This window comes from Ruditapes philippinarum, unplaced genomic scaffold (genome assembly GCF_026571515.1).
Source record: "Ruditapes philippinarum isolate M1 unplaced genomic scaffold, ASM2657151v2 ctg827_1_1_1_1, whole genome shotgun sequence".
In the NCBI taxonomy this organism is placed as follows: Eukaryota; Metazoa; Mollusca; class Bivalvia; order Venerida; family Veneridae; genus Ruditapes; species Ruditapes philippinarum.
This window is the reverse complement of record NW_026865957.1, coordinates 88,251-111,623: the sequence shown is the minus strand read 5'-3', so window position 1 is coordinate 111,623 and position 23,373 is coordinate 88,251. Positions and strand designations below refer to the sequence as shown.

Below are 23,373 nucleotides of genomic sequence, written 5' to 3'. Positions count from 1 at the left end.
CATGTTCTCATGTTATTTCAAATCAAAGTTATAAATACGAATGTATATGTATATTTCGAATTCATCGGGATCAATGATTTTTTTTGTGTAGACAATTTAATATCGCTTAAGCCGGTGCTAGGGGGTGTAAGAAATTTGATACTTTTATCGTAGATAGACATAACCAAATCGAGTCTGCAATTTTCGAAATTCTTGCACAGTTCATTTTTATACATGATGACATGTTTTCGGCGGCCGAAGGAAACAGGAGCAACATTTGTTTCCACACCGTAAAGCCGTTGACTGTATGCAAACCTATTGTTTTAAATAGTCGACACATTAAATCTAATGTCCCCTTTGTGTCTTCAAAAATGCAAAGAAGCAATGAATATATACGTTTAAGACTTTCTTTCACATTACACATGAAATGTTTAAAATTAAATATCATATATCTTCATCATGAAAGTAATCTTCATTTTAATACCATTTCCGGATTACAAATGAAAAAGAGTGTGTTATTGTAAATTATTGTCCCATTTGATAAAATCTGCCAGATCTTACACATTTTCATGAATAAGAATCAATTTAAAATGGTCCAGATTGTTCTGAACGTTCCAGTAAACGAGAAAGTCATTGGTTTTGGAGGAATAAATTTGTTAATAAATTTTGAGATTTGTGTCTTTAGTACACGACTTAAATTCCCCCATTTGAGCGTTCGTGGCTGTGTGGTTAAGGTCGTTGACTTCAAACCGTTGTGGATTCAAATCTCGTCAGGAATTATTTTCTTGTGAGAAAATATCTAGCTAGCTTATGGAACGCCGGTTGGTACCTGAAATTATGCACGGAAGGATACCCGAGGTATTTCACTAGAAAAAAGCCAATGAAAAAAATGTTTGCCATTAACATGTTCAACGTGCATATTTTCGCCGTAATATAGATTGTTTTTTTTTTTTGTTTGTTTTTGTTTTTTTTTTCTTACGTATTTCTATATTGGTCTGCATTCTGCAAGTGTTTACTGACATCACAAACTCTTCAGGAGTTTTGAAGCTGTCATATAAAAGTCTCAACGCATAGAAGTTTATATCTGGATTTAAAACGTCCATACTGTTTATGACCTTCGAATGCACAGGAAATGGCAAATATTTGACTGATGTTGTTGAATACCATTTTGATAAAATAATATATTTCATGAAATTTAAATAACACGGCAGCTGGTTTATGTTACCATAATGAATTATGTTCCACATGCGTTTAGCCTCTGTAACAGAGTTGCTGGTAAAATGCTATTTTCCTTTATCACAAATCCACTATGCTTTTTGGTTCTATTTTTCAGCTTAGAATATATCAGTTATATAAATAAAAATCAGTTCCATTGAGTGTCAATCGTGAGCATTGTATGCCTGTAATATGTATTGTCAATTAAAATCTAATATGTCATTGTGAAGGAACCACACCAAACAAAACATTTGCATACGATTGTAATCAACATATCTCTTTTCAAGAAGACAGTTTATTATTTAAACAATACAGTGGTGTTTGCTTTTAATAAGCTTTTAACTTACACTTTTTATATTCAGTAATTCTTGCCGGGGTTGTAGAGGGCTAAGAGATATTGTACTTTCCGGGTTATTGATTTTCAACTATTTTATTTTATTGTCACTGCCGTCAAAGGAAGGTCCTACGGAAGCGCCCTGGTGCCAATTTAACATGTTCTATAAAAAAGATAACTCCTACGTAGGACTTTGTAACTCATACGTAGGACTTTATAACTCCTACGCAGGAGATGAAAAAGCCTAATTAGGAGTTTATAACTCCTACGTAGGACTTTGTAAGTCCTACGTTGGACTTTATAAGTCCTCCGTAGGACTTTATAGCTCCTACGTAGGAGATATTAAAACCTAATTAGGAGTTTTAAAGTCCTACGTAGGACTTACAAACTTCTACGTAGGACTTTATAACTCCTACGTAGGAGATAAAAAAGCCTAATTAGGAGTTTATAACTCCTACGTAGCACTTTATAAGTCCTACGTAAGACTTTATAACTCCTACGTAGGAGATAAAAAACCTAATTAGGAGTTATAAAGTCCTACGTAGGAGTTATAATCTCCTAATTAGGCTTTTTTTATCTCCTATGAAGGAGTTACAAAGTCCTACGTAGGACTTACAAAGTCCTACGTAGGAGTTACAAAGTCCTACGTAGGAGTTTAAAAGTCCTACGTAGGAGTTATAAACTCCTAATTAGGCTTTTTTATCTCCTACGTAGGAGTTATAAAGTCCTACGTAGGACTTATAAACTCCTACGTAGGAGTTATAAAAACCTACGTAGGACTTTATAAGTCCTACGTAGGAGTTACAAACTCCTAATTAGGCTTTTTAATCTCCTACGTAGGAGTTATAAAGTCCTACGTAGGACTTATAAACTCCTACGTAGGAGTTATAAAAACCTACGTAGGACTTTATATGTCCTACGTAGGAGTTACAAACTCCTAATTAGGCTTTTTTATCTCCTACGTAGGAGTTTTTTTTTTATAGAACATTATGAATTAGCACCAGGACGCTTCCGTAAGGTCCCTCTCTTTTTTGAATGTACATTAATATGTATATATTTATCAATGTATTTGTATTTTAACTCATATATATATTAATCATTACTCTTAGACATTTTATTGCTTATGTGCTGGTACAATATATAAAGATCGTCTTTTTATGTATAATTTGAATAATATATAATTTATCCGTTCAGTTATGTATTTAAATTATTAAGTTTTATATACAGTATATACTTTAATGTCGTTGATATCACCTTTTTCAATAACTTAAAAGAAATAAATGCCGAAATGAATTATTTAAATTGTCTTCGGTTTAATTATTCTCAAATACATATCGTCAACAATTACCTCAACGATTTTTATTATTTTTCATTCAGGAAACATCAATTTTAGATTACATCCCACGCATGTTTTGTTTACGTCAAGCTTGTATTAACAAAATATTAACGACTTTAATGACTCAACATGGTAAAAACTAATTTAACTTAACATTATCTTATATACCACAACAAAAGGACACCTTATATTTGTCTCCAACACTTAACTCTATATCTTGTATTTCTTGGAACGATTACTTTATTAAACAGAAGAGAAAAAGTCATGTTTTAAGAACAATGACTAAAAACAAATTTGCTTGAAGAACAACAATTATGTTGTACACAGCCAGGCCTTGTACAAGTGTGTGTGTATGTTTTGTCCTTACCTATGGCTGTCTAGATTGTTAAAGAAATTTACATTCCTTCAACGGATTAAAACATGCTCCTGTTTTAAAATCATTATATCGTACGTTTGTTTTTATATGTATCAAATATTATCAAGATATACAGTATTTATTGTGCTGCGTTCATTGTCGGGAAATGTTTAAAAAGCGATGACTTTTAAAAGCAAGGGCAATATAATGGATACAGTATGTTTTCAGATAGTTTATTCTAATTCTTGATAGATTTAGGTACATTGTGACGATCAAGCTTACGGAACGTCGGTGGTTCTACTCAGGTACTCCGTTCGTGGTGCCTGTAATAATGCACGGAAGGACACCTGCGGTCTTCCTCCAGCAGTAAAGTTGAAAAATCGCCGTATGACCTATTTTGTGTTGGTGCGACGTAAAGTCCAATATAAGCATCTGTCAGTTGTCAACTAGACACAACCAATCCTTATACACATCTCATTCCTTTTGTTGAATTTGAAGTTAATCTTCATGGAAAAGGATTGAAAAAGATTGCAATATAACCATACGAGTATATTGGCAAAGACCTAAAACATTCTATACTCTGCTTTCTTAAATGATCTATCATAATTGTAGGCTGTTTTCACAGTGTCTTATTAATACCGCTTTGAACTTGATACAGCACGCTATGGATGCAGCAACTTATTAACAGCATGCCTGAATAAATGACACAGATTGTGAATATTGTGATTGATCACTAGACAATGTACATTGTCATTAAGCAATGATTGATGCTCAGTCTCTATATGTATTTAAACAGATGTGTATTTAGTCTGAAACCTAAGATCATTACAAGCCGTTTACCTGTTGTTGAAATGGGTGTACAATATATCCTTGTTGTTAAGCCAAGTAAGATATCTGGTTCTATAAAAGCAGGGACGCAGTCTATCACTTCAATAACAAACGATGTGGCAACCTGTTTCTTAAAGAAGATAAGACTAGATTTATTTTGGCAAATGTACATACATACATACATACATACATACATACATACATACATACATACATACATACATACATACATACATACATACATACATACATACATACATACATACATACATACATACATACATACATACATACATACATACATACATACATACATACATACATACATACATACATACATACATACATACATACATACATACATACATACATACATACATACATACATACATACATACATACATACATACATACATACATACATACATAACAAAAAATAACATAACATACATACATACATACATACATACATACATACATACATACATACATACATACATACATACATACATACATACATACATACATACATACATACATACATACATACATACATACATACATACATACATACATACATACATACATACATACATACATACATACATACATACATACATACATACATACATACATACATACACACATACATACATACATACATACATACATACATACATACATACATACATACATACATACATACATACATACATACATACATACATACATACATACATACATACATACATACATACATACATACATACATACATACATACATACATACATACATACATACATACATACATACATACATACATACATACAAACATACATACATACATACATACATACATACATACATACATACATACATACATACATACATACATACATACATACATACATACATACATACATACATACATACATACATACATACATACATACATACATACATACATACATACATACATACATACATACATACATACATACATACATACATACATACATACATACATACATACATACATAAATACATACATACATACATACATACATACATACATACATACATACATACATACATACATACATACATACATACATACATACATACATACATACATACATACATACATACATACATACATACATACATACATACATACATACATACATACATACATACATACATACATACATACATACATACATACATACATACATACATACATACATACATACATACATACATACATACATACATACATACATACATACATACATACATAACAAAAAATAACATAACATAACATACATAACATACATACATACATACATACATACATACATACATACATACATACATACATACATACATACATACATACATACATACATACATACATACATACATGGTATTTTAACACATGGAGTGAGACATAACACAAGCACATAAAATATGACATGCACACCAACACCATGGATAATACAGAAAAAGGGTAAATTCTTATTTCCGCTGCGGTAGCTACACACTATTCGTGGTGTACTAAAATAATCAATGAAAACAAGAACAATAACAAAATGGTGTTACGTAAAAGCGATATACTAAAACATATAGCAAAATGTGTGACTAAATAATAATACTTCTTGAAAGTCGTGAAAGATCCATGGATATGCTTATTTATTTAGATACGTATTTTGACGATTTTAGGATATTTGTTTTGCATGCATTGTCACTGGCGTGTATGTAATAAACACTTATTTTGTCAGACCTCTACGTAACAAAACAGCGTTTTACCTAAAGCTTCAAATTTTACCTACTGCTTTAAATTTGTCAGTAGACAGTTTAATGAGTGCTATCTATTTCTGTCTACAATTGTTTCTAAACTTGTGTGAAGTATAGCACATCTGTCCGGAAGATATATTTCATTTTAATTACATTGTATCATTTTGCCGTGAAATTAATTTCATATTGTTTAACAAATTAATGTGTTTTAAATTATTTAAACTTTTTCTACTTTCTTTGGTAATAGGGCGTCTGTGGCCGAGTAGTTAAGCTCGCTGACTTCAAACCACTTTCCCCCTTACCGTTGTGAGTACGAATCCCGACAGGGACTTGGGATTCTTTTACGTGAAGAAGCTGTCTATCTAGCTTACGGAACGTCGGTGGCTCTACTCAGGTGTCCAGTCGTGAATGAAATAATGCATGGAAGGGCACCTAAGGTCGCCCTCCACCAGTAAAGCTGTAAAGTCGCAATATGACCTATACTGTGTTGGTTCGACTTAAACAACAAAAAAGAAAAAAAAACTTTCTTTGGTTTTAGCCATATTTGGTTGCGTATGTATTATAGGTGAATATTAACCTTTCTAGATTTGAAATGTGAACGTTTTATATTATTATGATAGATATGTCCTTGTATTTTACTAGTGTACTTGTTTACACTTGTTTCAATTGTTAATACGTTAATAAAATTAGCCTTTAAACTGTCTACTATAATGATGTAAATTCAAATGTTAGACGTGTAATTGCCGTAGAAAAAACATCTTGTGAAAAAGGCATCCTACGCCCAATGTGGTTAACAACAGAATATGGCGGTATTCTTATTGTTGGGATAAGCGCATAAGGTCGTGTATTCAAGCGAAACAGATTCAACGCCAAAATAAAGAAACACCATTGTTTTCCGCAACGTGACTCAACTCAATAGTGGTACTTCTTACTTTAGGGCTTTTTACTAATGTGGCTCTTCAAATTTATTATATTTTCAGGGGAGCAAAAGAATGCAGTAAACATAAGAGATTCACTGGCCATTATCACGCAAATTCTTTCCATTTTGGTCCTAATTTTGAGAATGGTGAAATGAATCCTATGACTGTACTTTTCGAAGACAAATGGCAGGTTAGAATATTACTTTATATTACACTTTTACTGACCTTTTTAAGGATTTTCAAACAGCCATTTTGACTTGAACTTTTGAAGGTCAAGGTCAATATAATTTTCTTGGTATCCACCCTCATCGTCTTCAGCATACCCGTATTAGGTTGAAACACTCAAGATACAACTTGTACAATGTACTATAAAATGCCTCTATCATTCATAATTTCTTAAAATCAGCCCAGACCTTTCTATTACAATGTATGTGAAAACCCACAAAATCGCAGTCATCTGCATGAGATTTGCCAACATTTTTTTTTCTTATTCTAAATATGTGATGAGTATATTGTATAATTATGTTACCATTACAATATTTTACATCGTTTCATCACGTTAGTTATTTGTTTCTTTTTTATTGTTGGATGGTCGGATTGAGAAGTAGTGGGAATTGGGAATTGTTTTGCGCTGTTTATGTTTATTAAAGCAAATTTCCATCTTAAATATATTTGTCCTGAGAATTAAACTTTACGAGTACATTTCAATTGTTATTACTTACTCAGTTTTTGAATTGTTAGTATTGCATGTTTTACATATGCACAAACGTGGTGTCAGGTATTTTTTTAATAAGTCACTAGTACTGTAAATATACATCTAGTATATGACAAACAATTGAATATGAATGTAAAAATATCGGATATTCGTGTGTATATGTCCTAAGCATATTATAAGAAATTATATTAATCATTTAGAAGAAATTTCGGATATATCATTTTTCTTTTGTTCTTTCTGTTTTACAGAATACTTTGTATATCACGGTTAAAGTTGAAGATCGGGATAGCATCAATGCCAATGACCCCATGGGTCGTGTAAGATTATTATTTACAAGAGCACCAGCGCCCAGCAAGAAAGAAGCCCTGTGGAATAATCTAGATTTTGTTTTTGACTATCAAACGTATGTATTTCAACTGTTTAAACTGAAAAATATTCTTCTGATATACTTATTTATATAGGTTTTTTCTAGCACTTGTGCAAAATTTGTAGTTTGAATCAATTTTTAGTTTACAACAAGGTTTTCACTCAACTCATGTTATGTCTTAAAATGGACTGGTCTGCAATTGCCATGTTTCAAATACATGTATTGATAAAAACATTATAGAATGTATCATTTGGGTATTCTTGTAGGATGTGTTTTTTTTTTAAAACAAATGCTGATAGAGTTGCAAGTGATATAGAATGAACATTTATACGATGAATAAAATGTTTTGTAATGTTCAAGAACGAACACTTTATTATATGCTATATGTAGAAAATATATAAGAAATGAAATATCGGGTCATGTATCTCACACTTACCATCAATATCCAGTTACATTGTATACATATTTTGTGGTTTGTCATGTATGATACTAAATACTATCAATAAAATTATTTATGGTATTACAGAACTGCCACCACGGACCAATTCATTAAATGAAAAATATTTTCACTTGCCACCATTTGTTTGTTAATACTAGTATTACTACAAAGTGCTACATTGTGACAACACGTTGATTATAATCTGCATTTTAATAAAGTATTTGTGTGGTTATGTTTTACATGTTGATATTGTATGTGACAGTGCAGTACTTAATATGGAATTTAATTTAGTTTGATAGCGTAAAATGTATTGGTCTCATGATATCGATATGATATATCAAACTGCATCGGTATAAAATTGACCTCTTTGTTGATCTGTCAGTGTCAATATAGCGATGAAACAAAAGCCTTTCAGAACTGCATTAACTTATGACATTTTCTTATAATCAATGAAACTACACACGATACATCGTTTAACCCTATAGTTTTCTATGCATGTTCACTTTGCAAATTCTTCTCTCTTTTTATGACTTAATTTAATTTCAATTTCAGAATAACGGGTCAAGCACGTGTGTATTGCGAGCAGAACTACTACGGTGAAGATTGTATGACACATTGTGTTCCAAAAAATGTCGTCGGTGAAGGTCATTACACGTGCGCGAAGAATGGTTCTAAGGTATGCATGGAGAATTACCATGGTCCGGACTGTAAAGTACACTGTATTCCCGCCGACGACGACACCGGTCACTATTACTGTGATGAAAATGGTGAAGCCGTCTGCTTGGAAGGTAAAAGTTATCACTTTATTGAAACAAACGAATTGTTGTTCTGAAAGCTGGAGTTAAATCATTTAATGAATTTCAATTTGAAATTCAGTTGTCATTTCTTCTTGTAAAAAATAAAATGAATTTAAAGAAATAATGAATGGGTAAGTTGTGTTAAAATATAATTGATCTTTGTGTATAATTTTTTTATACTTTTTATACAGTAAAGATTAACTTCAATAAAAACTTTCCATTTATGATATTTATTATATAATTATTATATTTTATAAGTGTCGAACGAAAGTAATGCATGTAAAACGAAATACCTTTTTCTTGGTTGGGGTGAAGCGAGTGAGTGGGCGTTCATTACCGACAGAACCTTTTCTGTTTGAGAGATCTTTCTATCTTGGTTCTTTCTGGAAACAATTTTACAAATCTGTTGTGTTCATTGCATCATCATAACCTTCTAGCCATAAAGAACAAACTACTTATCAGTTGCTAATTAAGTAATAAGGTTATTTAAAACACATTTTTTTTATATAACTATCATATTAGTTCATGTTTTGCTTATTTTGTATGTTATTATTTCTGAACGCTAATCATGAAACATGTATACAATTACATATCTAAATTACATATCATTGTTAAAATGAGCCGCGTCACGACAAAACCAACATCCGCGCAGTCTAATCAGGATCAATGCTATTCGCTTACAAAACCTATAACAAGTAGAGAAACGGATAGCGAACAGCATGGATCCTGATCAGACTGCGCGGATGCGCAGGCTGGTCTGGATCCATGCTGGTCGCAAACCAATTATGTTGGTTTTGTCATGACGCGGCTCAAATGTATTATTTATATCATAAGATGACTTTATCCCTGAAAAAAATGTATTCATGTATATATAAAACATGTACATACCACATCGTCTAAGACGAGACTTGACCTTTTAGTATATGTTATAATTGTTGGTCAAGTGCATATCAATGTCATAGTACAATGTTTTGTTGTCTACATATATAATGTATGTAATGTATTTACTTTATGTTAATATGGTGTTTTATATTACTTATTCTGTACACCTGCACGGAAAAGACACATTTATCTTACCGTTATCTCATACTTTATGGCATTAGAAAAATGATATATATATTGTACCATTTTTTTTATATTTCAAGGTTAATTTAGGACAGTTAGACTTAATATGAAATAAAAAGCTTCTTTTTCAAGTACTATTGTATGTAAAAGAAAATTTCAGTTTATAGTACAAAGTCTATATGCTTGTTTACAAATTGCCTTGCGTTAGTGTCAATTGAGTAATTTTATTAAGCTGCTTATTTTTATATAGGCCAGTTGAAAATGGCAAAGGAACATTTGTTGAAGGGGTAAATATTACCTCGATAAAATTGCATTTACATTGACCATTATACATGTATTACAAATTGTAAAGAACACATTGCCTTCAGTGTAGACTTTATCGTTTCCTTCTTAAGATTGTTAGGTTAAAATATAGACATAATGAACATTATTTGTTTTTAGGTTGGAGAGGGGACAACTGTACTGAGGATATTGACGAATGTAACAATGGAACAAACAATCCTTGTTGGCCAAACGGCGAGTGTGTGAATACAGATGGTTCTTATACATGTAACTGCTCAAAACCGTACACAGGTCAGGACTTTATGGCATTTCATCGGAAACTGCGTTTGCTAATTAATGGAAAGAGAAAAACAGCATTTACCATAAATTTGAATTTTGAAGATCCGTATGTTTCAAATAAGTAGTTGCATTTGTTATCGCCGTTTCTCCTATATTAAAGCGTTGATGTGCACACGATTTAAACAAACAATTCTAGTTATGTTGCTCAGGGAAAAATAAAGATCATTCACTACAATTAAATTAACAGATAGGTATATTAACGTTTTGATTTATAATTATATCTTGATCTGATATGGTCCATACTTTATGTCTGTCGATTGCTTGTTTCCGGCGTTTCATTCAGTTTGATTTTTAGGTAAATCAAAACACAATATAGTGTACATTGTCATTAAAGGATAAATTACTAATTCGAGGGGGTGGATTGCATAATAGACGTACATACAACATAATTGCATCGTTTAACATTGTATTTTATTTTAGGACCCAACTGCCAGGAACAAATCATATACTGTAATGATGCTTTATGTAGCAACCACAGTGTATGCAACAATACAGCCGAGGGCTTCCAATGTCTTTGCGACCCCGGGTGGACGGGGACATTGTGTGATCGACGCGTCACACCTTGTACCTCAGATCCGTGTCAAAATGGCGGGAAATGTGTTCTTACCCTGAACAGGAGAAACTATCTGTGTAGATGTGAGGGGTTGTGGATGGGGAGGAACTGTACAGAGCCCGTTGTTCAAATGTTAAATGGTAACACTGATATTGAATGCTTTGTCCTGTATTTCATGTATTTTAGAAATAACGAAATCCAATATTTGTGTCAGAATATATTCAATTTATGGATATGGACATTGCTTTATGTCAAAAAATTCTTCAATACCGCATTACCGCTTTTTTTAGTAATTTATGTTTTGTGACATCTTTGCGCCTACAAATGCAAGTTGCTGTTACATAGAATACTCCAAACAGGCATAAAGTTCTTTGTGACAACTGTAAAACGCCGTCCGTAAATCATCTCATTGTCGTTATTGTTATATTTAAAGGTGTTATTTACATTGCCTTTTCGTCAGTTCCTACTTTTCATGACGTCATATTTCTTCTTCTCGTTGTAGATACTAAAGTGATTTTCCTGTCTGGGAACTTACCGGAAGATCAATGGGATGACCTCACACTTGGTATACGCCATCTTCTGAAAGATCTTCTACAAATATCAGATGTCGCCATAGAAACTACAATAACATATCCAAACGAGTATGTTACTTTACTTATTGCTGATGATTTCAATAATAACACTTTTAGATATCTTAATATATTTCATTGCACGACATACATGTAATAGTGTTGTCCGTTATAAGTTTTTGTATAACTGGTACTATTCTGCAAATGATTTTGGAAATAAAAATCAATTGCTTCCTGATAAAATATCACAGTAATGCAAAAATTGTACATATGAAGTGTATAATGCAATTGGTGAAACATGGTTTGCTTTTTATCTTGCTTTAAACTGTCGACTTTTTTTCTTGTTGATGGAAATTAGAAATATGAGTAACTACAGGATACGATTACAAATTTTGTATTTTTGCCTTTTATATAAAGATAATGTGGTTTGAAATAAGATGTAATCATGTATTGTTGAGTTCAATTCTGATTAGGTATGACCGTCAACATTAACTGTATTAGACTTGGGTAGCACTTTGTCCAATTTAGGCTTTACAGCTATGTTCTCGTCCAAGATGATTAAGTATTGTACTCAACAATATACATGTATAATACAATGTACTTGTAACCTGTAATGTTCTCTAACATATTACAATGTATTATAACTTTTGCTCCGATATTGTTCAAACGACAATCAGTTCACCGCCTAACGGCTCGGGTGATATAAATCTTGGTAGGTAAATATCCACATATATCACTCCAAAACCCAAATAACATATAATATGACATCTGTATTATTTAGGAAGCAGACAAGAGTTGAGGTGTTCGTAGAATCCCAGGATCCACAAGTTCGGCACTCACTAGATAAAATATTAGTACTTCCAGCGGAAGAAGTTAAAACCAGTTTCATATTGCCACTGTCAGAAAAACAAGAATTAATTCGAGAGCATAAATTAAAACCAGTATAATAATTCATCTTTACAATTAAAATCATAATATAAATATAGAATATTATAATAATTTAATATTTCTCTTATCTGAATTGTTTTCTATTCATATGTAATAGATAAAACCTTTCGGATCTACTAGAACTGCTCAGGTCTGGATGCTAGACGATTTCTTTCCTATTTTTATTAATATTTTTCTTTAAATCAATTTAGTGGCTTCCATTCCCTTCATACTAATATTTTCATTTGTTCAAATATCTTAGCTTTTATGACGAACATAATCGTCCAATCAAACGCGGGACATTTTGACTGTTTTTATGATTATTCAATACTAGACTTATTTCTAATTTGAAGTTTTTACCAAACTGTGTCATGCCTATATAAATTACAAATATTCTGTGCGGTTCTTTTTGTTTCAGACAATTAATTTATCAACCTATATTTCAGGACCCCTGGGTAAAGAAGCACTGGTACGTTGTTTTGACAGTGGTGTTGTCTATACTTATCATTCTCACAATCGTTGTTGTCGTCATGTATTTTGCCAAGAAACGAAAGTGAGTATGTTTTCAATATTCTGACATTGCCAGTATTCTATAAATATTCTGACATTGCCAGTATTCTTTGTATAGTCTGGCATTGTCAGTACACATTAAATATTCTGACATTGCCAGTTTTCTTTCAATATTCTGGCAATGTCAGTATACATCCAATATTGTTGCATTGTCAGCTTACATCTAATAATCTGGTATTGTCAATATTTTTTCAATATTTTGGCATTGTTAGTATCTGCATTTTCAGTCATTCACAAAATCGATAATAAAATTTTAAAGGGTGTACTGCAGCCTTTCAATATTATGTGCTTTTGTTTAATAAAAATATGTTTGTAACGGCAGCTTTGATTTTATCTAACATTGATTTGACATTTATCAAAACTTAGGATCCTCAGTTGATGAAAATTTAGCTTATTCCATTATTCTCTTGTTCTTTATGGTTTACTCATATTGTAATTGGAGAGTGTTTATATTAAAGTGAAAATTGAGCCCTGTCATGACAAAACCAACATAGTGCGTTTGCGACCATCCGCGCAGTCTGATCAGGATCCATGTTGTTCGCTATCAGTTTCTCTACTTGTTATAGGGTTTGTAAGCGAACAGCATGGATCCTGATCAGACTGCGCGGATGCGCAGGCTGGTCTGGATCCATGCTGGTCGCCAACGCACTATGTTGGTTTTGTCATGACGCGGCTCAAATATTTCTCAATTTTCTGTTTCAGAAGATCTTCCAGTAGAAAGATGGCGTCTCTAAATGGACCTAGGTCAGCTTCCGGTCGAGAATCTCTCCCCGATGCTGCAATTGGCTTCGATAATTCACTCTACTTTGAATCTAACCAACCAGAAAAGGTTCGAGGTCTTCCAGAAATACCAAAGCAAATGCCGCATGAAAATGGGCGAAAATTTTAGATAGTCGATTTTAGTTTTTGATTTTTTGTTTATATATCTTCGACAGAATGTGTCTATAAAGAAATGTGAGTTCTCACATCATTCTATAGAAGTCTTTTGGGTTTTATTTGTTGTTTTTTAGTTTGTTTTTTTTTTTGCTGTACAATTTCCCAATTTTAACTTACATCTTTAAAAAAAATATTTCAAATTATAACGAAATATTTTAATTCTTATTTAAAACCACGTTTTGGAGAAATAATTTTAAAGGAAGAATGTCTTAATTTCTCAAGTAATTATTGGGGTTAAAAAGTGGAGATTTTAAAATAAAAATAATCATGATGGTCCACCTGCCGAGTCTTATCTCGTCTTATCTCGTCACAAATATTGTGTGGTCGAGATCAGAGATTTTCTAAAAGTTAGCAAAAGCTGTGATTGTAGCTAATGTTAGGACAGACTAGAAGATATGGACTGGTGTGATATTTATAGAGTACCACACATGCAGAGTGTTGGATAAAATAGTCCTGGTAGAGGTGTGTTCATTTAATATGATGAAAAAAATGTGCAGAATGTGTTTATACTTGAATCGTTGATATTTTGTCCATGGTTATGATATTTGGATCTTTATATATTATATTCAAATCTTTAATGATATATAAGTAATTGTTAAATACAAATAAGCAAGACTTCATTTTTTTAATTGTAAAAACAAAGATTTAAATTTAATAATTCTCTGATTGCAAAAACATTATTAAGACTTTTTGTTATTCGGATTGCTTTATGAATTATTTTTGTTGATATCAAAGACAGAAGAGAGGGATTAAGTTACTTAACTTTAGCTTCAAATTAAAACTTTACACACTATGTACATTCAGTCTTCATAATGGTATTGATATGTATATTTGAAACTTAGACAGAAGAGAGATACTTAGTTGCTTAACTTTTGCTTAAGTTAAAACTTTACACACTATGTACATTCATTCTCTATAACGGTAGTGATATGTTTATTTGAAACTTGTATATATAATCATCAATTATTGTGGTCTCAATGAATGCTAAAGTATGGAGGACATATTACGCCAAAGATACACCATGATTGGTGCCATCCTATGTTGAAATGTGTGTCGGAAAATGTCAGTACGCAGAAATAAAATTATTGTTTGTTAAGAGAATTTCAGTTTATTTTATAGATTCTTCAATGATGAGGAGTTTCTTTCAAATTCAGAAATCTTAGTGGACATTTTTTCTTAGTGTATATACAAATGTACATAGCAATTAAATCATCATTTTTTTACATGTACATGCCATCACATTTTTCAAATTCAACGATACAAATTATTTACATGTCAATGTTATCAATGCCATGATTAAAAGAATACCATTTTAGACCAGGACTCGAGGTTATAAAACTTTTATCTCAGTTCTGTCTTTTCATTGGTTAACCTGTGTTGGTTTCTAACCAATCAGATACCCGAGATCTGAGATTGTGCTCATTAAATTTATTTATAACCTCGGACCCAGTATTCATAAGCTGATCATTATAATAAGATGAACTTAAGGCATATGCTAGGGTTACTAGCAAAATAAAAACTCAAAAAGGGATTGATTTAATTTGATCGACTTGCATGTTCTTAGCATATGATAGCCGAAACAGTTTAAGCGATAAAATATTAGAGGTCAGCGACTAACAGAAACAATAACTACAAGTTACATTGTACGTAATAATTTTGTATTGTAAGAATATTCTAAGTGCCTCTGTAATAAACACTGTCAAACACTGAATACATTATAATATTTCAAATAGAGTATGATGTTTCTTGCCATGTAGAACAATGATATTTTAATACGTAGGTACTGTATTATATACGCGTATGTGATATATATACTATAGAAATCGCATTTTTGTCTATTAAATTTGTTTTGTATGTAAACATCATTTAGTGAAACTATGTGAAACAGTTTTTATTTGACTGAATATAGCTTATACATTGATCCATATAACTTACAGAGTGTCAAATATATATAGAAATAAGTATGTATCTGCATCCTTTACAAAATACTAAACGTTAAGTCGTTCTAGTATACTACATGCCACATTTTGTGTGTAGTTGAGGTTATTTATACTCACCACCGGTCACCATTTCCCAAATGGACGAGTCCTCCAGAAAGTTATTAGTCATTATAGGTGCTCCACATACAAAAGGTTCTCTTAGTTCTTTAACGTGCCAAGTGTTTGGGCACTCATACACTGAACCTCAATTGAAAGTCTCATCCGAAAGATTGATTAGTAATTTTAGTGGCCTGCGCGGAAATCGAACCCATACTGTAGAGGCTCGAACCGATTGAGCTATGCGGGCTTACATGTCACATGATCTTTCATTGTCACATGTTTGAATGATTTTGGAATTTTAACGTGTTCGAATGAATTTTACCATGTCACGTATATTTGAATAATTTTTACATCACATTGATATTATGTTTCAATGATTTCTTTTCCCTGTCACATGTTTGAAGAATTTTTACCTATTCACGGATTTAAATGCTTTTGTACCTTGCCACGTGTTTGGAGGATTTTTACCTTTTCCAGTGTTTGAAGGATTTTAACTTTGTAACATGTATGAATGGTTTTTACCTTGTCTCTTGTTTGGGTGATCTTTCTTGGTTACATGTTTGAATGATATTTACCTTGTCACATTTTTTAATTTTCTTTCCTTGTCACATTTTTAATTTTCTTTCCTTGTCACATTTTTAATTATCTTTCATTGTCACATTTCTAATTATCTTTCATTGTCACATTTCTAATTATCTTTCATTGTCACATTTCTAATTATCTTTCATTGTCACATTTCTAATTATCTTTCATTGTCACATTTCTAATTATCTTTCATTGTCACATTTCTAATTATCTTTCATTGTCACATTTCTAATTATCTTTCATTGTCACATTTCTAATTATCTTTCATTGTCACATTTCTAATTATCTTTCATTGTCACATTTCCGAGTGCCTTGCTTGTCATATCATCACATTTATCTTTCTTGTCAGTTTCGAATTTATAGAAACTTACTAAGCACAAAAACCAGGCACGCAACGTTTTACATTCTTGGTTGTTTAAATCATTTTGATACTACAAATATGAGATTTGAAAAGAGATCGGAACTGAGGAGGGTCTTGGATAATTATTCTTACTTACTTTCTTGATAAATCATAATTCTGAAATACTTATATAAATAGTTACATAGTAAGCAAATTGTAATAGTAATACAATTGTTAATATCATTTTGAAACAACAGTATATATTTGTTAAAATCATGATTTATACAAATATTAAAGAATTTATATTTCCATATGTTCTTGTAATTATATTTCTAACTGACAGACGACATTTAGTCAAAACTCTGTATTTACCAGTAATTTGATTGGCCTAAACGCAAAAAGTATGTATATTAATTACATGTATGTACATCTGTAACATTTCTCTACCTGTAGATTATGTTTAACTCGCTACAGCTCCAGTAAAACGCCTGCAGAAATCATGATCACAAAGTAGAAAAATATCGCTTATTTCGTCAATTTTTTTCAATTTTCATTTATTATCAGATCTAAATCGGTGTGAAGAGATGAAATTAAACGTCTTAAAGTGCATTTCTGCTGGTGGAAATTCTCCGAGCGCCTCGTCCGGTATATACCGAAATATGGTATTATGTGTGGTGCTCACACACCTTTTTGAGTCTCACTCATAATTATCTTAAACAGAAAACAAACGAACAGAACATATTTATTCATAATAAAGAATTGAACATACGTTCGTCGATCATACATGCTATACAAGTTAACTCTTTTTGTTCCCTGTCAAACAGATGGCAATTCCACTTTCCACTAAACATGCCATAATATTAGCCACGTCATGACAAAACAACATAGTGCGTTTTCGACCAACATGGATCCAGACCAGCCTGCGCATCCGGGCAGTCTGATCAGGATCCATGCTGTTCGCTATCAGTTTCTCTATTTGTAATAGAATTGGTAAGCGAACAGCATGGATCCTGATCAGACTGCGCGGATGCGCAGGCTGTCTGGATCCATGCTGGTCGCAAACGCACTATGTTGGTTTTGTCGTGACGCGGCTCATATTCGGTATACATATTTCTTTGCGATCAAATATGTGCTTTTAGATGTGCAGGTACTTATTAACAAGTTAGCACATTTGTTACACAATCGATGGGCAAAATCGCCAAGGAGACTTATGTGCAGCCTACAAACAGTTTATTAAAAGATTCAAACAAACACATGGCGCTTTGGGACATTGTGTTAGTAACTTAAACATAATGAATAATAAAATCTTAAGATATCAAAGCTTGTGCTAAAAATGTGTGTGTTTGGGGGGGGGGGGGGGGCCTTAGAATCTTAAGTGGAAGCGGAAATGAGTAATAAGTCATGGTCAAATCAAACGAAGAGATTTTATAAAATGCTCGTGTGAATTATCTTTTTTTTCCAATTTGAAGTGGTTTGGTGCTCTATTCTATTCAACTTTGGACATGTTTATTCACATGACGCATTGATTTAGATTACTAATAAAATTAACAAATTGGGTTGTCAACTACCAATATTTGTAATCACTTTAGGGCTATATTTCTAACGGGAATCGATCATACACAGATAGTTTAGGTAGGCTTCTTGAAGTTCAAATGATGGCGTTATTTGATGACGTCACGTAGGGCACAAAATGACGTGACTTTGCTAGCATCATCTCCTATTTGAAGAACAAAACAAACAATTTTGTTAACGTCATAAAGATTTATTTACACCAGAAAACGGGAAAATAAGTAATAGAAAGAGCATCGAAACACGAGGCTATCTGATTTGTACGAGGGGGCGTAGCCCCAGAGTATTAATCAGATTGCCAAGTGTTTTGGTGTTCTTTCTCTTTTGTATCATAGTTAAACATAAAAACACGTTCCCTGTTGTCACAATATGAAACCCCGGAGAAAAGTAACCAATGAATGAGCATCTTAATATGATATTTCTGTCGCTTTCACTTTCTCTGCCGTCACAATAAGTAAACCCCAGCAAAAATGAGCCAATCAATGGGCATATGCTCTGGAGTGCGGTTAACTAATACCTGCACTCCAGTTTTCATCAGAAAGGTCCCCAAACTATGATACAATGCAATATACATATGTATGTAGAAGTTCCCCTTTGTAATGTTTTGTTTTCCATACTTAATCCTATTGATATTAGTGATTACTTGGTAGTGACGTCATTTTATTACACTTGACGTCAATTGAATTGACCATCTCAGAAATGGAGCAGTTGACGGACGTATTTATAGCACATTGACTTGTAAATTTAATAGAATATGGACGTCTACGCTAATAACATAAACACTTACAGAAACAGATTCTTTTACAACAACTAATAGATTTTTATGTATTTCTCTGGCTTGTTCTATACACATGTTACTATAATTTGTATTACATTCAGTACAATGCAGCACGTCACGTTAATATAGGCTTACTGTCAAGTGATAGACTATACAAATGTTATAGATCTATTTGTATTCTATAATTGTTCTTATCACTTAAGTAAAACAGTTCTGTTTACGTCACTTTACGTCTGTGACAATCTCAGCATTTTGCAGCACGTGTTATACAATGCTTTTACCTCACGTCGAAACTGAACGTCAAAACATCCGTAGATAAACACATTGGCAATGTTGTTTATATACGGTGTAAACCGTATGATATTTACAAACACCACACCTGATGACGTCAGCACGGAAATAGCATTTGAGTATATTAGAATAGTTAATATCAGATATGGTATATAACTGATGAAAAATATAACAGTTATTAGCAGGAAAGCAATTGTTGTTTTCTTTATTCTTTTGAATTTTTTCCGGTCGTTGATTTCGGCTGTTTGTGACGTCACACTGTTTTGTTTCATGAAGGATGACGTCATACTCTGCGAATCAGCTGTATCGTTACATTTATTAGTATTTAAGCTTCCCTTGCTACTCTTACGATCTGATTCCGACGATCCGTCCGCGACGATAAACTTATATTTATCTTTTTTTGACGCATTGTATTTTCGTACAACTCTCCACACAAGTCCGTACAAGACGACGAGTGCCACAAAACAAGGACAAACCAGAAGTGAAAGGACCGCGTGGTAATATATTTGGTACATGTCGTAATTTTCTTTATTCTCTGTGGCGCAGATTGAGTCTGTGATCCGTGGAGTAGATTCCGGGACAGTGGTTTTTCCCATCAATATAAGAACAGGCCATGACGTCCCTGTGGTCACTAGCAAAATAACCAAACATGACAGAATGGCTGTCCGACGGGTCATCTGCCAACCTAGGGGAACGCATATTTTTCTGTATCTAAAAAAAAGATGATTAAATTGGTAACCTTTTATCACAATAATTTTGTATTCTACTTGATTCACATGTAAGTATATTATAAGAATACAAGATTGAAACGTATTTACCTGTAACGTGACTTCTTAAAATACTTTTTTAAAGTACATATGTATTTTATTTTATTCGATCATATAATTATTGCAACAAAATCAAAAGTATTACACCTTTCTTCAGAATAATGTTTACCAGATACAAGACAAATAAATTTGACTTTGTGTTGTATTTACCTTTCAATAGCTATCACTAGCAATGCCAGACCGGAAGCCGAACAGATGAAGTAGTTGGCAAACCAGTATAATTTACACGTCGGCGTCTTTGTGAACATTTCCGGTTGGCGCAATGTAATCACGGTAAACGGCATGGCGACACTTGACGCCAGGAAATCCAGCAGTCCAAGAAATACTATAAATATTCTGTGATTGGACGCTTTCATGCGGAACGTGTACACCAGAAGCACGACGATATTTCCAGCACATCCGATAACCATTAAAATAGAGACAAACACTACCCCTCCAATTAAACGCTCGGCTAATATATTGTACAGCTCGGCTGATGACTCCATTGTCAAATCAAAGAAATCGGAAAATAAAATAAAGTCGTAGTCCCTTTGTTGTCAACTATAAACTGTTTATTACTTATTCTATCTCTATTATCTATAACAAATTATAGGGGGTCAGTAAACAATGAATAAAAAAGGAAAGTACAGTAATTGAGGGAGATGATGGCTTTTTCCGGCTATCTCATTGTTTTAAGTTTTAGTGTTTATTTTTCAGGAAATGATAAAATCTTGTAAAGTGAGCTCAGATTAGGTCACTTACATGGAAATTATTAAATGTATTTATAATAAGGTGGTCAGCAATTTTTGAAAATTAGGCGTTTCCTTTCAGTGCAACGATATGTTTTATTTCGGTTTCAATTATTGTACAATAAGTGCATGTAAGTTAATAAGTTAATAATGAAAACTCATTTAAGTGCTCTATTGTTTCAAACTCATTTCAAGTAATTCCACTTAAGTCGAAAAATGCCTATAAACATAAAATTTGAACTTCTTAAATAAATAGCGGGGGCACTAAATTAGAAAAGGATATAATAATTTAGGAAACTCGGAAATACATGTGTACATGTATATTGAAAATCGTATTTTATGATATAGCGTTGCAAAGCTTTTCAATTTGTATCATTTTAGACAATTTGAATAATAACTCTGGGGAAAAAAACGGAGTGAGCGAATGAACTGAAATTTTATACATAAGTAATTTGTCTAGAGCTACGTTAAATGAAACAATGAAACATTGAACATGTTAATTTATTTACAATCCGCCATGTAATAATGATGATGATAATAATAATAATAATAATAATTAAGAAAAAAAACATTAAAAAAACCCACAAAAAAACAACAAAAAAAATCCTCAGTTAGTCCCTTAGAGTTATCTTAAACATAGCCTGGATGTAGTGGTTGTATAATGCTACATCCAATGTTTGGCTTGTACTCGTCTGGTACTTACCATACTTACCATTCATTAATAACGTTTTATGATTCTGTTCTTTTTACAAACTGGCATTTTTCTAAAAAATAATAAATATTTGTTCTGACAGTAACTAACTTTAATGTAGTAACGAAAGTTAGTGTTAACATAATGTTCGGTTTGCACTAAATTCAGTATTAGAAATATTATTTAAAAGGACCAATATAATCATTAGTGCCAGGCAAAGCCGAAAACAAAGACATAAAACAATACAAATAAACTTGTAACAAACGTTTCGTCGGAATGAATGCCATAAACCAAATGATTGACCTTGACCTTTGACCCCGTGACCTTTAAGTTGTACTGGCCGGTAGAGCTTATCAACATACATGTACATACATTCGAAGCGTATAATATTAATTTTATGAGCTCGGACGTCAAAAAATGAAGTTAGAAGAAATTACTTTCACTTAGAGGCCAATGTTAATGTTTGCTATCTGGGTTGAAACTGACCTTTGACCGGTACTGATCACTAAAGTTAATGAAGGTACATTCACAAACAATGTATACATTAATAAGCATTTAGGTGGGAGCATTTTTATTTTATGACAAAATCAGTAAAAGACCATCTTCGTTATACACTGGCCTATGTGGGTTTGTTATATATCTGTTCAGTTTAAAGACTGTTGTTAAAATTACTTTTGTTGTATAGAACGGCTACTATTTTATATTTAGAGGTCACGGACACCTTAATATATAACCCCATCAACTCACGTGGGCCTTGCGGACGCATGCATGCATCTGTGTGGAGTTTAAAGGTGTAAGCACATATGTCATATGGCAACTGTTAATATTTGGTAATCAAGTAAACCTTGATTCTGTGACATCTAAGAAGCTGTTCAAAAAGCACATCAAGTTGCATACTGACATCTGTAAAATTCAAAGGCTTCCTGTTTATGGTAATGGTAAATATTTTATATTTTGTTATCTGTCTGACCTTGACCTTTGACTTCGTGACCTTCCGGTGGGAATGACTAGTACAAATCATGAAGTTGCATACTCATCTGCTACTTGGAAAGAAGCACGTTTGTTACGTTAGTATTAGCTATTTTGGGACTTGGTTAAGGACAATCTCGTGTAACATGGCGTAAGGGCATTCTTAAAACTTGTCTTATATAAATAATGGCCTATATTTCCACTATGCATCCACTTGGTAAATAAACAAAGA

The 23,373-nt window shown here is 32.4% G+C and overlaps 2 protein-coding genes across 2 annotated transcripts in view; one reads left to right on the top strand and one right to left on the bottom strand.

Annotated features, from left to right (window-relative positions):
- LOC132730844 (delta-like protein 1) overlaps positions 1–14,953 on the top strand; it is a 32,109-nt gene extending 17,156 nt beyond the window's left edge. The window contains exons 3-11 of the mRNA XM_060716914.1: positions 6,826–6,955; positions 7,729–7,883; positions 8,839–9,074; positions 10,590–10,721; positions 11,190–11,462; positions 11,825–11,963; positions 12,673–12,832; positions 13,265–13,371; positions 14,091–14,953. Coding sequence (XP_060572897.1) covers positions 6,826–6,955; positions 7,729–7,883; positions 8,839–9,074; positions 10,590–10,721; positions 11,190–11,462; positions 11,825–11,963; positions 12,673–12,832; positions 13,265–13,371; positions 14,091–14,277 — 1,519 coding nt within the window. The 3' untranslated portion in view covers positions 14,278–14,953. The remainder of the gene's footprint in view (positions 1–6,825; positions 6,956–7,728; positions 7,884–8,838; positions 9,075–10,589; positions 10,722–11,189; positions 11,463–11,824; positions 11,964–12,672; positions 12,833–13,264; positions 13,372–14,090) is intronic.
- Positions 14,954–19,029: 4,076 nt separating this feature from the next.
- On the bottom strand, positions 19,030–21,341 carry LOC132730838 (neuropeptide Y receptor type 1-like). The gene is made up of 2 exons (XM_060716884.1): positions 20,904–21,341; positions 19,030–20,637 (listed from the first exon to the last, which is right to left on the bottom strand). Exons 1-2 carry the CDS (start codon positions 21,236–21,238, stop codon positions 19,863–19,865), a joined length of 1,110 nt encoding a protein of 369 aa, XP_060572867.1. The 5' UTR covers positions 21,239–21,341; the 3' UTR covers positions 19,030–19,862.
- Positions 21,342–23,373: the final 2,032 nt, after the last annotated feature.

Coding starts and splice junctions, on each gene's coding strand:
- LOC132730838 (XM_060716884.1), bottom strand. CDS start 21,238: ATGGAGTCATCAGCCGAGCTGTACAATATATTAGCCGAGCGTTTAATT. Junction 20,638..20,903: donor CTAGTGATAGCTATTGAAAG/GTAAATACAACA, acceptor TCTTTTTTTTAG/ATACAGAAAAATATGCGTTC.